This window comes from Pagrus major, chromosome 15, assembly GCF_040436345.1.
Source record: "Pagrus major chromosome 15, Pma_NU_1.0".
Taxonomy (NCBI): Eukaryota; Metazoa; Chordata; class Actinopteri; order Spariformes; family Sparidae; genus Pagrus; species Pagrus major.
Window position 1 is genome coordinate 8,729,832 of NC_133229.1, and position 16,808 is coordinate 8,746,639.

Genomic DNA, 16,808 nt, shown 5'->3' on the forward strand with positions numbered 1-16,808 from the left:
TATGTCTGTAATCCATCCAATAGTTGTCAAGGCTTTTCACTTAAATACACCTCACGGAGGAGCTACATTTGAAGTCAGGGGATAATCATAGTCAGAATAATTCATCTTCTGAGCACCATGGATTTCTGCACAAGATTTAATGGCAATCCAGTTGCTGTTATGATATTTCAGACTGTTTCGAAGTGGTGGGAGCATGGCTAAAAAAAAAGCACACATGAACATATCATTTTAAAGCTTTTATAAGACATCTTACACACTGAAATGCAGATTCAACTTCATACGAGAGCTTTAAGTTGTGTATTCCACGTGGATTGTGCATTGTGCAAATCTTGTGCTGAGTAAAGACGACGCATTCAAGATTATGTGAGGATCTTGTAGTTTTCTGAGTGCTTTTCACACAACTGTTCCCAACACTGAATCACTTGTATCTCGGCCTCGCAGAGAGTCGTACACCCTCCCTTAGTTAAAGTATGTACCTTAGATGTATTTTTAAAATTTACTTCCCTCAGGCCTCCTTAAGACACAGTTTGTGCTGTAATGTGCCATACAAAGCACCTTACCCTACCTTTGCAAGGCCACATTATAGAGTGAATGTGTGCAAAGATACCTGCACTAAATACTGTGCCTCAAGACACACTGCAGCTACTCAGAAAGTAGATACGACATAAGAATTTTCAAAAAATAAACATATAGATATATATCTAAGTACAAAAGTTGCTACCTTAAAGTATGTAAAAAGGTTTTCAAAGGCATGGCTGCTTGTTCTCAGGCAACATGCAAGTAGGATTGTATAGGTGTGCAGAAGTAGTGAGGAGCGAGGCGGTGAGCTGCGAGTGTCCCTTTTCAAACCAAAATATTCCCCTTAGGCAACACTCAGAAGGTGTTAGACATAAAAACAAACACATATTCAAATATTTCAGAAAAAGTACAAAAAGAAAGAGGAATGGTGCGCACAATCTAACAGCACTTCAACAAGGTCACATTGATTATTAAGGCTTCCCTTTGCAGGCCACAAATACCATCCAGTCGTATATATGTAATGCCAAACACATAATAAATAACTGTTAGAATGCAAAATCATTCATTAATTAATACACTGAGGACATCTAAGACTTATTGGAGAGCTGACTCAGCGGGGTGGTAACCTTGCCCCGTATTTGGCACACTGAATTGTTGATTGTCATCACTCAGGTTCGCACTTGGAATTTCCCAGCTTTAGTTAAATATTTGACCCCTTTAAAGGGCTTGTACTTCTCTCCGTACATGTCGAGACGACTCACCTTCAGACCTGTGGAGAGGGAAGAGAGGCGAAGTGATCAGAGACTAAAAATACATCAGCTGAACACCATCACAATAAAACACTGTGTCCCCGCTAGCTTAACCATTAATGTCCTCAAAAACAAAAGAAGAAAGAAAGAAGAGATAAGAAGACTGGCTAGTTACATTTCTGGACTTACACCTTGGCTCAGTTAAAAGATTAAGAGGTCATATTGGGAGGGTTACCTGATATGGCCAGCTGCTGTATCTTCAAGTCAATATTGAGTGAGGGGTTATCTTCAGGTTTGGGGGTTCCTGCCTGCGTACTCAGACTGCCCTTCAAATTAGGAAGCTTCTGAGGGTTCAGTTTCCCAATGTCCCAAACCAACACCTATCAAAACATAAAGACATATTATAATATTCACTAAAAACATTTAAGAGTGGCTTTTTGACCTCTTATTTAAAAGGATAAATTCACCCAAAAATAAATAAATTCAGTCATTATCTACTCACCCCAATGCCGATGGAAAGTTGTAGTCCACAAAACATTTCTGGAGGTACACAGCAAAACAGAGCTGCAGCATTCTCCTAAAAAACTTCAGTAGATGGGGACTCGTTTTTTAAAACAGAAGAAAACAACAGAAAAGGAAATGGCTCCATACAGCTCGTCCGTCTCTAGAAGCTGAAACTGATTTGAGCACACGTTATTTACACCCTTGACACTCAGTCAAGGTTGTGCACCCACTTCAGATGAGGTGTAAATAACGCCTTTTAAATCAATCTGGGAACTCTGGGCTTTTGGAGACTTGGAATACGCCGGATGAGCTGTATGGAGCCATTTTATGATTTTTTCAGCTGTTTTTCCACGTTTTAAAACAAGTCTCCATCTACTTAAGTTATTAAGGTGAAAAACGCTGCAGCACTGTTTTCCTGTGAGGCTCCAGAAATGTTTTGTGGACTACAAAACACTCCATCGGCGTGAAGATAATAGAATAGAAGATCAGTAGATAATGACAAGATGACAGATCACTTTAATTAACATAGACCTGTTTTTTACTGCTCAGGTTGGCTGTTACCTTGGTAGCGAGGTCGTAGGTGTAGGTTCCCTGTGTGGCTGTGAGGTTGGTACTGAGCACAGCTTTAGGCATGTGGATAGTGACCATCAAGCCCTCCACTGTCTTCCCCATGTTTTGCTTGGGTCCGATCGTGATGTCCAGGCGACCGCATGGTCCTGACTCAAAGAAACTGATGCTCTGCTTCACGTACACCGGGATGGCCACGAGACTGAGGAGGGAAACAGGCAGGATTGACCACGATGACAATAAATAATTAGCTGGAAGACAGCAGGCAGCTTGTGTTTACAAGTTGATAGGGTAACAAGTGTGGATTGTGAATCCTTAATGTGGAAATTAAACCAGAATTTCGAACCACTGCTCCACATTGAAATGAGAAAATAACAGGACAAAGACTTTATTGTTGCTTTAGGATGTCAGCAATTTCATCCAGCAGTCACATCAGCTGATTATTCAAATACAAACTGACAGATTTAGGTAAAAATGTTGGTGTGAAGACTATGTGGTTGTATTTATCACAAATAAGACATACAGCTGCGTCTATGCTTACTTTTGAGAGCTGACATGATAGTTCATGAGTGTGAAGTTTCCGTCAGGCGGGATGAAAGAGAGGACACGCTCCGACTCCCAGCGCTTGAACCGCACACACGGGTGGAAACTCACGTCATCGAGAAGACGAGGATTCTGTCGTCAAAAACAACAAGGATGGCGAGTGAATTTTAAAAAAGACACGCAAGCAGAAATAAAACATGGCGTTAAGAGGAAATGAACCCACCATAAAGGACAGAGTCAGGTCAGGCATCCCAGTGAGCCTCACACAGGCTTCAATTACACCCTGGATCTCTGCAAATACTGTCGTACCTGAAGAAGAAAGGTTGATGCAGATGTGACACAGATGTGAAGCAGATGTTTAAAGAGTCTCCAGATCAATTTATATAATTCAGTTATACTTATCTATGAAACTAGTGGTTGATTGTACCTGATTTGTCCAGAATGGCGTCTATTTCCTCGATCACATCAAAATACGCCTCATTGTTGGTGTATTTAACACCAGCCCGCCTCCACGGCACGTTGGACAATTGACCTGTTGGCAATGTGTCTCCAACATTACTAGCTCCTGGAAAACACACAAAACAAAGACAAAAACATCAATGTACACATAAACACTACAGACTTTATTTGCTTCAGCAATAAGGTGGTACTGTTCAGAGTAACCTTTAACACCAGAGTCAGTATGACCTCCGTTTTACCTGTGAGCGTATTGACAACCGATCGCAGGATGGTGGGAGGCCTGATCATCTCTTTGAGGACGTTGGACTCTGTTGCGAGTGGAAAGCCGTTGTCCAGCATCTCCTCCAGCAGCTCGTACACGGTCACCACATTGTCCTTGATTATACCTTCTGAGCACTCTCCAAAGTAGTCCTGTCGATCAAAAAAAAAATTACGCTAAAGCAAAAAGAGAAAAGACGTATGCAAGAAAAAAAAGCTTGTTGCATTAAACCCTCAGTTTGTTCCACTGAGACCCCAGATATACTAAACATGATGGTACATTGTTTCTGCTGTGAGTATACAAGAATTGTTGTTGTACTAACAGGTATGTCTGCCACGATAATTACATTATTGACGTATCGTATATATCTTATCACCTTATTGATATATGGGACATGACCCAACAAACAATGGGAAAAACTGGATTGTCTGTTAAAGACTGAGTGACTATACCCCTCTGCCAAATGCTTAATACTTATACAAGTAAAGAGCACATTATATTTACTCTTTTGGTTGTGTGGTTTTATTTTATCTTTGATTTATTTATTTAGGATATTTCAGTACTGTTTCACATTCCAATTCCAATGTCTGAATATGTCTGAATGAAACGTTCACTGCTCTTTGAAAGGGTGTACTTGCATTATCATGCTATTATATTATCATTATATCAGTAGCGCAAAAGGGTCTAAAAAACAACAACAATATGGTTCACCGCAATTATTTCTTGGACAGTATATTGTCCAACAAATTCAGTGATCATGACAGGCCTACCAAAAGGAAATTATGCAATACTTGCACCAGTAGATGTCAATCAAACTATCTGCAGTTTCTTTCTAACATGCTGTGGTTGCGAGTAGCACCTCCATTTCCTCTGCACATGGCCCTACAGTATAACGACATAATGTACAATCACAAGAGCTCAATATTCAAGCATTTTTCGGTACATATATTTACTTTCCCACTTTTTCAGGGTAGTTAATTTTGCCTCTTTTCCAGCGTGAACACACTACACACTCAAAACCTGCAGAGAAATATAATCACGTTCACAGTTTCTGTTCACACTTGACACACAAATGCATCTTGGGCGATGAGGAAGTACACAGCACCATTAAAACATGGTAGACAGCCTTCAGCTACTCAGTTCTACTCAGATCAAGATATACTGAGGACAGACGGGGACAGCCCAGCCTTGTCTTTCTGAGTAACAACTACAATTTACTCTAAAATCTGATAACTTGAGATGCATTTTGATGTCAGACGTGAACTGCAATCTAGACCCACCTGCTTATGCAGGACACTGAACAGAACCAAAGATGCGTGACTCATATATTCTGACATCTCTCTTTGAATGCAGTGTAATCCCACCTGAATGGTGTCTGCCACTCTGTGCAGAAACTCAATGACAAACAGTGGAGGGACTTCAGTCTGGATGACAGACAGGAAGAAGAGCTTGCCCCTGTATATGGAGATGAGATAGTGGTGTGGGGTCTGCAGGACTGGAGGCACATTCTCCGGCTCCACTGACTTCTCCCTCGCCTCGAAAAAGTAATCACACACACTTCTGCTGATGACACTCTTCCAGTGTTTCTCCAGGAAGATGTCTCCCGTGTGATTAATCAGGAACAGACTGTGGATCATCTCAGCTGCAACAATGAAGTGGTTGTTGTTGTTAGTAATGCTCTGTTACTGAATACGAGATAGATGACGAGGTGAAGTCAGCAGAATTTACAACCGAAACTTAACTCCTTATCAATTATCTGATTGTGCCCAAATTAAAACAAGTAATGCAAATGTAAAGCAGAGTCACTTGTTGTCATCAACATCTGCCTGCTGTCAATCTGTCAAACTAACTCCAATCACAGGTAACTCAACCAGCTGGCTAACAATCTGTGAATGGCAACTTCGGACATCTTTTCTACCATCTACATTGTTAATGCTAAAAATCAAATATACTTAAAGAAGATGGAAGCGTGACAGCGACATAAAAGCTTTAAACAGAAGATAAAGTGAAAAGTTTCACAGATTGTTCAAAGTTTTACCTGCTTACTCCAGTTGATTGTGCCAAGAATATTATTTGGTGCCAATATGGCAGAATTGTCTGCTGAATAGACGCCTGCAGATCTATGCACACGTAAACACAACAAGTCACGAATAAGTACCGACAAACTAAAAGAATAAGGCCTAAATACTTCTAGTTAAGTACTTAAATATGTTGTAGACGGTTTAAATGTCAAGTAACTCTACTGTCAACCTGGCTGATACTTTGAGAGAAAAGTTTCGGACTTTTTAATCAGGCAACATTTACAGGCACCTAATCCCCGGCGTTGTATGTGACTCTGTGGGATAGGGTTGCCCTGAGTGTAGCCTTTCAGGAGCTAGTGCAGTAGGCACATATACGTCCATGATGGGCACCTTTTTTATTTCATGGTACTGTATCTTGCGCAAGTCATGCTCTTCAACAAAAACTATAATACAAGTAGTGTAGTAAAGTAGAATTTGCGTAGTGTAGTATTTTCCACATAAAATATAGATGCTCATAATAAAAACTATTTTCCAACCTTTAGTGGGCACAGTAGCACACGTTTCACTTTCTTTGGCAGAGCTGTAGCAGACACCACACGCTAAATGTTTACCCTCAAATCAGGTGTCAGGTGTAAACATGCAAAAAGGTGTCATACTTTTATGATCAGCCACACTAACCATATTCTAGACTAGAGGTGAGCAAGTGGTATATTTCAACCTTATTTGGAAAAAGTAGCACACTTCTTAGAACAGAATATTTTTTTTATAATACATAATAGATATTTTCTAATGTTTGTTAAAGTACTGTACTGAACATCTTAAACTGAGATCTCGCAAATAAAATTATAACCATGGGCTCATATAAGCAGAGCAAAGACAGTATGTACAGCATGTCTCTGTCAGACAACCAATATGTGTATATTTAGCTCTGGCTTGAATATCAAAAATATTTGACTCCCAAACTGCCATTATGTCCACTGGTCGGTTACTAACTTTGTCTCGCTGCTGTATGGTACTTGTGTACAGTGGGCATTTTTGAGGGGAAGTGCTTTATACTCCACTACATTTACTTGATTACTTTAGTTACTAGTTACTTTGGAGATTGCATCCATCAGAGCCAAAGATAATCAGCCAGGGCGATAATGGTTGGCCCATAGTATAAAGCAAATACATACATGTAAGTAATTTACTTTTAATTGTACATTTTTATATTTAAGTACATTTATTACCAGAAAATTACTTTTGGTACTTAATTACATTTCTCATCAGATACGTGAATACTATTTGTTACTGTTTTTACTATTCACTATTTGTTCACTGGTTTTACTACAAAAATTATGTGCACAATGCAAATGTAGATATTCATTATCACACATAAACACATTGAATTGTATTTTATGTAATCCCTCACTCTTGAACAGTAGGCTTTATATTATGTTGGTTAATTTTTTATTTAAATAATATTATTCATAATTATTATTTACTTCCTATTTAAGTTATTAATTCAATTTTATCTGTATTCTGGGCAATCATGGTCCAACCTGTATCGTAATAATAGTAGATCTCTGCCTGTATAAGCGTTTGTAGTTAACAGTAATGTGACCCTGTTTTAAAGTAAATATATTGATCAGTGCAGCTTTAACTCTTCATGAGTTGGCTTGTTAAGTGGGTGGCCACGTTCCCAGTAGGACCCAAATGTAAGGCTTTGGATTGGTGGAGATCTCTGAGGACGTCACTCTGCCTGTGGGCGGCAACGTCTGCCTGCGAGACACTCGTCAGGGGAGCAAACCTCCTGTTTTACCCTTAGCAGCGCGACCGCGTTTTCCCACCGGTTAAGGTGATTGCTACAACGTGCCTACTCAGCCATGGCTTCTGAAGAACCAAAAGCAAAGAAACAAAAACTTTCAGAGGAGGAGAAGCCAGAGTCTCCGACCAAAAAGACTCCTGCCAAACTAAGGTGACCGAAAGCTAATAAACAAAGCTAACTGAATACTTCTCAGCGCAGCGAGGAGGCGCGACCCTCCTCTGAGTTGTTTGAATGCTATAATGTGCGCAAGTCGTGTTTACAGTTTAAACCTGAATACCATATGAATGTGTGCACGAAAATGTGAGTTTTAAAATGTGTTTGTTGATACCATTTGATGTGTGTATGTGCCAACACGGTGGGGGAGAAGAGGTCGCTGTTATTTACGACCGGTGTAAAGTCCTTTGATGTGGTTATCGTTCAACGCGTTAGCTAACGGTTAGCTAACACACCGTAATGTTAGTTAAGCTGGTTAGGAGCGATGAGACGCTGCCGAATAACAAATGAATGCAGGCTGGAATGCTTTCTTCTCAGTTGGTGTGCCAGTATCTAATCTTAAATCCAGCGTGACCACCACCTGCCCCTGCATGTTTAAAAGCTGCAGAAATAAATGCTCGGGACAGATTTGTGCAAGGTTCATTCAGTGCTGAGGATCGCTCCGCTGCACAGAGAGAGCTTGAGACGTCCTGTACCAGCTCTCAAAGCGGCGAACTGCGATGCATTCACGTGGTCGTGAATATGTTGTGTTTTGATGCTTTTTATTCTCATGAATATGCATTTCATGCATCCCTCCGCGACTTCTCATCTGAACCCAGTTGTTGTCATATCACGGTGTGTCAATTGCCTGTTTCATCAGCATGCTACTCACGCTGTAATTGAGCTTCAGAAGAGTGAGTGGATTGAGGCTAGACGAGCCAATCAGCAGACAGAGACAGTGTCCTGGCCCTTCCTCCTCCACATGCCTCCAATCAGTCAGCCCCGAGTGGGAGGAGCCTGGTTGCAGGGGAAAATCGATCTGCCCGCATACTGGGCTGAAATTGGGAAGTTTTTGAATGCTTAGCTCTTTCTGAGCCGGTTTTGAGGTTGCTCAACAGGTCTGTCAGTATCTGGCACACAGAGAGAGGGACACCATGTCTTCTGCAAGGTAAGACCACGTTGACTTATAGAGAATAAATCTAAAGGCAGGCATAGGTTCAGGTTTAATGTAATTGGAGGCACCAAGCCCAGTAATCATCTGACTGCATATTGGCAGATGTTTGTGCTGTAGGAAATGATAGTAAGGGAGTGGCATCTGTTTGGTTTTTGAGGCTACAGCAGCCCATCTCTGCAGGGTAACGAGGTCTCCCTGGTCTTCGCTTTTTAAAAAGCCACTCTTCCATGTTGCTTCATCTTGCTTTATTAAATCTTGTCCTCAGGCAAGCACAGAAAGAAAGGCTTGATGGGAAAAAATGTGCGAGCACATGTTCATGTGGAGGTGGCATCTGTCTGGGGCTGTGTTCAGAGACTGGCTCCATCTGGGGTTTTCCCAGTCACACTGACAAGATTGTGGTGAAATCAAGGACTAGCATGCAAGACGATACAGGACGATACACGTGTTATTTACCTGCTGTCACAGTCTCTTGCAGTATTTGCTTAGAGAAAAGCAAAAGTCACAGACTAACCCACAGTCTGTACTTGGTTACTGACGTGTAAGACAGGTTCCAGTGGGATTGTTATGCGTCGACACAAAGCACAGAGGTGCCTTTAAGTCGCTGTCTAATTTTTCTGTTGCTGTGCTGTCTTAAATCATGTTTTTTGGCATCACAAGACTATGTTTTGCAATGATATTTGAGCCTTGTGCTCAGTTGTTTGCCTCAGGAAAAACAGACTGCACAAGCACAAAGACACACAGCCTACTGCTGTCCTGATGTTGTCTTGTTGTGAGTGTCATAACACGGTTACATGCATGAATGACTGGGTCTTCACTGCTGACCATATTCATATAAATTTGTAATGTTTGTTGACGAGTCATGCATGTTTGTTCCCGAAGTACAGACATGGGCTATTTCTGCTTTTTTTTCTGTGTCAATTGGAGCTTTTATGTCATGTGATTAAAGTCACATGAAAACAAAAGTGTGGGTTTTGCAAAATAATTGTTAACAGCTGGGAAAGAAAGCCAGTGAGCAAATATAATTTTCTTAAAGCCCTTGAAATAAGCTGTTAGATGCTGTGCTGAAAGAATCAGAATCAGAATACTTTATTAATCCCCGGGGGGAAATTGTTTAAAGGAGGGCTTTCTGTACTTTTATTGAAGCAAGTAACCAGCCTTATAGCTTTGACTGGTTTCACTAGTCAGACAGGTTTCAGATAGTAAAGGAAAACAGGACTTACACAAAGTTAGAGAAGGTTATGTCATGTTAAAGCCAAGCCCTTTAGCTGTATTTTTTTTATATTTACTCTCATTCTTTGTGTTTCAGCCCTAATTCACTCTTTGGGATGGGAAATCCGCTACTGGACATCTCAGCTGTAGTGGACAAAGACATCTTGGACAAGTAAGTTAAAGGACTGAAGCAATGTGGAAAACAATTCTTGTCACCTCAAGAATGTGCTGCCATCAGTGGTTGTATTTTTATTTTTATTTTTTTGGAAAACCTCAAAATGGGTGTAAATGACTCCCCACAGTAGTTGCACAAGTGACTCTGCATGAAAAGAATAAAGTGCACATCTAGAATTATACAGGCAGAGAAAACTGTTGAATGAAAGTGTTTTGTGTCCATCTTTTTGCTGCTGTTAAATCTCCATAAAGCACAGTCACAATCATATCGAATGAGATGAATACATTTGGTGTCTGTGAGGTCATCGCAGTTACAGGCTGACCATAAGAGAAAAAGGTTTTGTGATGTAATTCGATCAATTGATATACAAGATAATGATGATGCAACAGAGCAGAGCAGAGCTGTATGTCTATCAGATGTTCTACTTTATTACATTACAGTGAGGTTATACTTATTGGTCTGAGTTAAACAAAAGGTGAGTACCACTCCCTGCTTTGTCATCATTTTCAGATTAGGCGTGATCATTTACCAATGTGGGTAAATAACGTCGGCAAAGCCTTAAATGTTAGGACTCAACAATTCCCCTTTGGTTGACGTTAAAGTCATGGGGCTCCTGCAAACACACAGATCCTTATTTACCCTATTTACCTCTTCTTTATTTACTTGGTATTCTTTAAAGTAATTTAAGCCTTTAGCAGAAACCTCCACATTCAGAGTTGCAGTTTTCTTGTCTTTCCAAACTCCGTCACACTGAGTTGACCAGGGCAAAGGGCTCCAGCTCAGAGTCCACTCTCTAACCCCCTTGCATAAACTCAAGGATTAAAGCTGAACCAACCAACTGCAGTCCTAATTCAGTCTCACATGGAGTTAAGCAAATGGCACCTTAATCCCCAACCTCCCTTTGCCTTTCGAGGAAACTACACTCTGTTTCACACTATTGACCAACATATTGATTTAGACAGAGTCGGTGGTAGGCAGCACACAAAAGCACTTTTGCAGAGTTTCTCAAAGTCTCTGCCTTTGATTTCATTAATCACAGTTTCCATGAGAGTGAACAGCCCATTTGGCAGCTCCATCCCTGTGTCTGCAATGCTTATCCATAAAACATAATCCAGATCCTTATTGTGTGTTTATTCCATACACAAATTTGTGGAGTTTGCATATGTTTCCAATGAGTTTGTAAAACTAATCCTTCTTTTTTCTCCTTTAATTATTTGCAGGTACACTCTGAAACCCAATGACCAGATCCTGGCAGAGGACAAACACAAAGCACTGTACGTATCTCCAACATTGCAACACTTCTGTAAAATCTAACTTGTGGTAGAGCTAACAGGATTTCTAGTCTGTACATGGAGAACATAAATATTTCTCAACTTAGATCCTCTCTGTTCTGGAGTTGGCCAGTCAAAACAGGAGCACACCAGAAATCACCACGTTTGACCTCCCCGTTCCTTTATAGACGGCCAATGGCAGAGCAGTAAATCCAGCACAGAGGCAGTCTCAGCCAATAGCAAACCAGGACATTTCACCTCCCAGTCCCTCTGAGACAAGAGCCAGAAAGCAAACATTTAACAGCAGGAGATAAGAAAGTCGTGTGTGACTGGATTGAACTGATGTATTCGGACTCTCACTTATGTATATGATGACCGGTGGACCTCCTAGTAATATCTGTTTTACATGAGCAGTGCTTGTTATAATGTAAAATATTGCACTATATTTTGTTTTTTAGGATGAGTGAATTCAGTTCAATTAAATCAAAAATCCAAATTACATATTAACCACGATTCTCAGCTTTAGAGTTGAAAATGTTTTGCAGAGCTCAATGAGTAGTGGCTGGTTAAGTAGTGAAGCTATTGTTTTTCACATGGTATGCAAAGTATGAGGAAGCACGTACACACACGTTTAACCTGTCAATCATCCGTTCCTGCTTGTACTTAAGCCACTCTGGCCTTTCTTATTTTAGTGCTCAGGGGTAAAGTGCTAATATGTTGTAGATTTCCCCCAACAGACTGTAACCATCTCCCAGATGTCTCCCCCTGTGTAACCTCTGGCTCCGTCTCAGGACCTTTAACAGCAGGCGGCCTGCTATGCTTTCCAATGAACACTCTGTCTCTGACACTCACATAAACCACACAAACATGTCTATGTAGGTTGATACCACTGCTATATTTAGACTGTGTAACAGCAAATCACAGATGCTATAGCCCTCAGTGGAACATAAAAGCGCTGCTTCTGTCATTGTGTTACATAAAAGGTGTGATGGTTCGATTACTATGATCAGTGATCGATTATGCATGTCTTCATGTTCTCCCTGGAAGAAATATGCCTTCTGCAGAGGGTACAGTTCAAAATCAGATGAGGTTACTGGCTGTGAAGCCACATCCGTCACCATTCATGCCACACGGGTGGACACAATAAACTGAACTGTGCAATATCATGCAACCAATACAATACTTTATAATGTTGACTTTGTATATATGTGATTAATGATCCAAAAAGTTGTCACTGTCTGCTAAGCTAAGAAAAAGTAAAGATAAAAAGACTTCAGTCCAACATTTTTAGAAATGTGCATATTTACTTTCAGATTGGTACCAATCTCAAATCTGTCCATTTAAATATGAAGATACAGCCACCAAACGCATAGCTTAGCTAACATGTTTTATCTCTTTTGTTTAATTTGGACAGAGCAACACTAGCTGTCTGCCGCTGTTAGCTAAGCTAATCAGCTACTGTATGTAACTTCAGACTTTATTCTCATCTAATTCTCATCAAGAAAACAAATATGCATATTTGAAAAATATTGTAACTTTTCCTTTAAGAATCCCAGCCATAATTGACACTTCCTGTGTGGTTGTGTTTGAAGCCATGCCTTTGTTTAGCACTTAGCCAGCACTCCTAAATAGAATAGAATAGAATTACTTTATTGGTCCCAGACTGGGAAATTATTTTGTCACAGCAGCAGTGTGTCTGTACATAACATAAATAGAAAGCACGATATATACAATGTATATACACAGTGAAAACTAAGGAAGATATTTTAAGTCTCAATGTTGGACAAACTTGACATGAATAGAGTCTTTTGAAAATATGAAATATGTGAATTAACTGTTTGTCTCTGCGTGTGTAGATTTGAGGAGATAGTGAAGAAGTTCAAAGTTGAGTACCATGCTGGAGGAGCCACACAGAACTCTATAAAGCTTGCTCAGGTCAGTCATGTTCACACAAACTCACCGACTTCCTGCTCTGTCACTGCATCAATGCTCTGTGAAAACTTACTGCAAATGTTGGCCTCGACTGATCAGCTGTCACTGTCTGTAGTGGATGATCCAAGAACCCCACAATGTGGGCACGTTCTTCGGCTGCATTGGCAAAGACAAGTTTGGAGAGATCCTGAAGCAGAAGGCTGAGGAGGCCCACATCGATGCCCACTACTACGAGCAAGATGAAGAGCCCACAGGCACATGTGCTGCTTGCATCACCGGAGATAACAGGTGGGTAATTATGATACTAAGCATATGTTGACTCATTAAAATATCATCTGTCTTTTACCTTTCATCTCTTTTTTGCTTCCTCTTCCCAGGTCTCTGGTTGCTAACCTAGCTGCTGCTAACTGTTATAAGAAGGATAAGCATCTAGACCTGGAAGAAAACTGGAAACTGGTGGAAAAAGCTAAAGTCTACTACATTGCTGTGAGTAGTAGTTGTGCCATTTACTTCCAATATTCAGGTCAACACATGTACCTTCACTCCACCTTTGTACCTGCTGGAAACCACCAGATGACCCACAGGAGGATTTCCGGACATACTAGTGCAGACTCTGTCCAAGACCTTTCATCCTGTGATTTAATTAGAGCCCATCAAGATATAAAAAGCAGATCTGTCGTGACCCAATGTCACCGCTTGCTTCCAGGGTTTCTTCCTGACTGTCTCCTTGGAGTCCATCCTGAAAGTGGCGAAGCATGCATCTGAAAATAACAAGCTGTTTTGCCTGAACCTCTCTGCACCCTTCATCTGCCAGTTCTTCAAGGATAACCTCATGCAGGTTATGCCCTACGTCGACATACTGTTCGGCAATGAGACAGTAAGTCAGACATTCACACTGCGTTCTTTAGATAATACATGTGTGTATGCAGTGCTGTGTCCACCAACAATCTCTCTTTTTTTGTTCCTCAGGAGGCTGCTGCATTTGCTAAAGAGCAGGACTTTGATGTGAGTGGACTGACAGTCTTGTTGTTTTTGTTTTGTGCATAATCAAAGATTGTATTGATAATAATACATACATACATAATAATGTATTTTGTCTATAGACCACAGACATTAAGGAAATTGCCAAGAAAGCCCAGGCGTTGCCCAAAGTCAACACAAAGAGACCGAGGATTGTAGTGCTGACCCAGGGGAAAGATGAAACTACTATGGCCCTGCGTAAGAGTTTCTATTATTTTCTCTTTGTCTTCCTTATGTTACTTTTATGTCTCTGAGTCTCTTGTCCCATATTAGAGGTGTACTGTAGATGTCATTTTTTCTTACTATGTCTGTACAGATGACAAGGTTGAGACATTCCCTGTACTGAAGATCGACCCCAAGGACATTGTTGACACAAACGGTGCAGGTGACGCCTTTGTAGGAGGTAAGATTTTCCAGTTTTTTCATTTGATACATTTCCAAGTTGTTTGTTGTCTTTCCTTTGTTTTCTGTGCATTCCTGTTCAAGTTCTTCCTCTGTGCTTCAGGTTTCCTGTCTGGGCTGGTCCAGGAGAAACCACTGAATCAGTGCGTAAAGGCAGCCCACTACGCCGCCAACGTCATCATCAGACGAGCAGGTTGCACCTTCCCGGAAAAACCTGACTTCAAGTGAGGATTCCCGGACAGCTTTTCCTTCAGCCTGAAACCTCATACACGATTTTCTACAAATAGTCCAATTTTCATTTATTTTTCAATCAACCATCCGTCCATTTCAATCACTTTCTAACCAGTATTTAGTTGATGTGTGCCTGCCCCATGCTCTCCACTTGGGGCCACTAGAGGACCGTGCAGAGCCATGGGAAGATTTGCTTCTACATAAATGTCCAAGAAGGAATCATGATAACACCGTGGGATGTCATCATTTTGCGTTAACTAAAGGATCTAAATGGAAAATCTTGTTTTCATGGGAATCTTTCTAAATAACGGTTTCTGTGAGCGCTCGTGTCGACATCTCACGAGTTTCTTCTTTTTGGAGACAGAATAAAGCACAAGAGATTTATTCCACAATGGAAGACACAATATACACAAACAGGACTCAATAAAATATCACTGTCAAGGGAAGCTTTGGATACTGCATTGAAATGTGCAGCAGCAATTTGTTTTGTTTTTTAAAGATGAATTATTCCTTTCCTGATTTTGATGTGTTTTAGTTGTAATTTAACAGGCCAGTTATGAAAAACCAAATGTTTTTCTTTTAAGCGCACAGTTTTTAAATGTGTCAAAGTCACTGCGCACTGAGTCCTGTTTTAAATGTTAAATGTTAACTCTAGAAACAGAGTAGAAGTTACCTGCAACATCACTATTGTGGAAGTTTGCGTTGGACTCCCATTTTTGGAGGCAGGTTCTTCTTATAACCAGTGCCTTTTTTCTTTCCTTTTCTGTAATTGTTGCAAACCTGCATTCATATGTGCAGAGAAACTTGCAAGCTAGACCAGTGAGGTCGGGGATGAAAATGGACACACTACATCTTTCAGATGTATGTAAGGTAGCTGATGTTGTTGGAAAGGTATCATTATTTTTGAGTGTTATCTGTCTAACAAATACAGGAGCATTTAATCTGGTCTTCTTCTCTCCATCATTAATTTATCTACCTGAATTGGTGTCCATGTTCTTTCTGGGTGTATGTTGATCTCTTGCAATACCATAGAATATGTAACCCAACTTCATAACCATCCGCTTTGCTTAATCATAAATTTTAACCTCAAGAACATGAGCTAAATTCATCCACATGTGAGGGCAAAACATTTCAAACCATATGTATTAACCTGAGTTTGTGTTATATTGTGTTCTTGGCAACACTTAATACTTGAATACAGTTATGCTGAACATAGATGTGCTCTAAAAAACTTCATAACAGACAATAAGTATGTGAATGAAGACTTTAAATGATGCATATTGTCCATCTGTTAAATAAATATATTTGTGCAGATACACCAAAAAGCCTTAGGTTACATCTTAATTGGGTCTCAATCACACTCATTTGCCCACCTCTGTGCAAGACTGACAATAAAATTATAATATAAAAACTTCTAACTTTGGTTCTCTTGCTTAATATTTAAGGCACTACAGCAATTAAAACGTGTTTACTGAGTTGTAAACTAAATTATATGACTGCACTGTGTTGAGACACATTGATATTGGCATTTCATAAAAAGTTGTGGCGGATTTTCTTACAGAATTTTTAAAAAATGAATCAACTGATCAGTGCATAAAGAAATAAACAGCAGGGGCGCCACAGTAGCTCAGTTGGTAGAGCGTGCATTTTTCAAAATGAGCTCCACCTCAAAAATGTAAAACAAAAGTCACATTGGTAATTTTTTGGCATTGAGTACTGTTGCGATAATGCATTTCCCTGATTATACTTACATACTTTTACTTTGGTAACTGCAGGATGCAGGACTTTTTTGTGACAGCATTTGTATTAGAATTAGTATTTTACAGAGTGGTAATAGTACTTTTCCTTTAGTAAATGATCTGAATATTTCCTCTACCACCGCTGATCAGTTCCTCCATTGTCCTACATGATTTAACACAAATATTAAGCTCTTAGGATGCCCCTTTCTTCAGTTTAACATTTTAACTTTATTAGACTGACACATTTGTGAAAA

The 16,808-nt window shown here is 40.2% G+C and overlaps 2 protein-coding genes across 3 annotated transcripts; one reads left to right on the forward strand and one right to left on the reverse strand.

The window, feature by feature from the left end:
• Positions 1-223: 223 nt before the first annotated feature.
• On the reverse strand, positions 224-5,727 carry ap3m1 (adaptor related protein complex 3 subunit mu 1). Its single transcript, XM_073481832.1, has 9 exons — positions 5,639-5,727; positions 4,965-5,242; positions 3,581-3,752; positions 3,310-3,447; positions 3,106-3,191; positions 2,881-3,014; positions 2,334-2,541; positions 1,504-1,648; positions 224-1,288 (listed from the first exon to the last, which is right to left on the reverse strand). Exons 2-9 carry the CDS (start codon positions 5,235-5,237, stop codon positions 1,188-1,190), a joined length of 1,257 nt encoding a protein of 418 aa, XP_073337933.1. The 5' UTR covers positions 5,238-5,242; positions 5,639-5,727; the 3' UTR covers positions 224-1,187.
• Positions 5,728-7,379: 1,652 nt separating this feature from the next.
• On the forward strand, positions 7,380-16,233 carry adka (adenosine kinase a). 2 transcript variants are annotated; one of them, XM_073481305.1, is made up of 11 exons: positions 7,380-7,578; positions 9,882-9,956; positions 11,180-11,233; positions 13,087-13,165; positions 13,278-13,450; positions 13,540-13,648; positions 13,869-14,039; positions 14,132-14,167; positions 14,266-14,380; positions 14,499-14,585; positions 14,688-16,233. In XM_073481305.1, the coding sequence occupies exons 1-11, from the start codon at positions 7,487-7,489 to the stop codon at positions 14,810-14,812; spliced, it is 1,116 nt and encodes a 371-aa protein (XP_073337406.1). In that variant the 5' UTR covers positions 7,380-7,486; the 3' UTR covers positions 14,813-16,233. The 2 variants fall into 2 exon arrangements, with proteins under 2 accessions (XP_073337406.1, XP_073337408.1); XM_073481307.1 differs by lacking the exon at positions 7,380-7,578 and adding an exon at positions 8,427-8,569.
• Positions 16,234-16,808: the final 575 nt, after the last annotated feature.

Coding starts and splice junctions, on each gene's coding strand:
- ap3m1 (XM_073481832.1), bottom strand. CDS start 5,237: ATGATCCACAGTCTGTTCCTGATTAATCACACGGGAGACATCTTCCTG. Junction 3,753..4,964: donor GAGTGGCAGACACCATTCAG/GTGGGATTACAC, acceptor TTTGATCGACAG/GACTACTTTGGAGAGTGCTC. Junction 3,192..3,309: donor CGCCATTCTGGACAAATCAG/GTACAATCAACC, acceptor TTTCTTCTTCAG/GTACGACAGTATTTGCAGAG.
- adka (XM_073481305.1), top strand. CDS start 7,487: ATGGCTTCTGAAGAACCAAAAGCAAAGAAACAAAAACTTTCAGAGGAG. Junction 14,168..14,265: donor CTAAAGAGCAGGACTTTGAT/GTGAGTGGACTG, acceptor TTTTGTCTATAG/ACCACAGACATTAAGGAAAT. Junction 14,381..14,498: donor TGAAACTACTATGGCCCTGC/GTAAGAGTTTCT, acceptor ATGTCTGTACAG/ATGACAAGGTTGAGACATTC.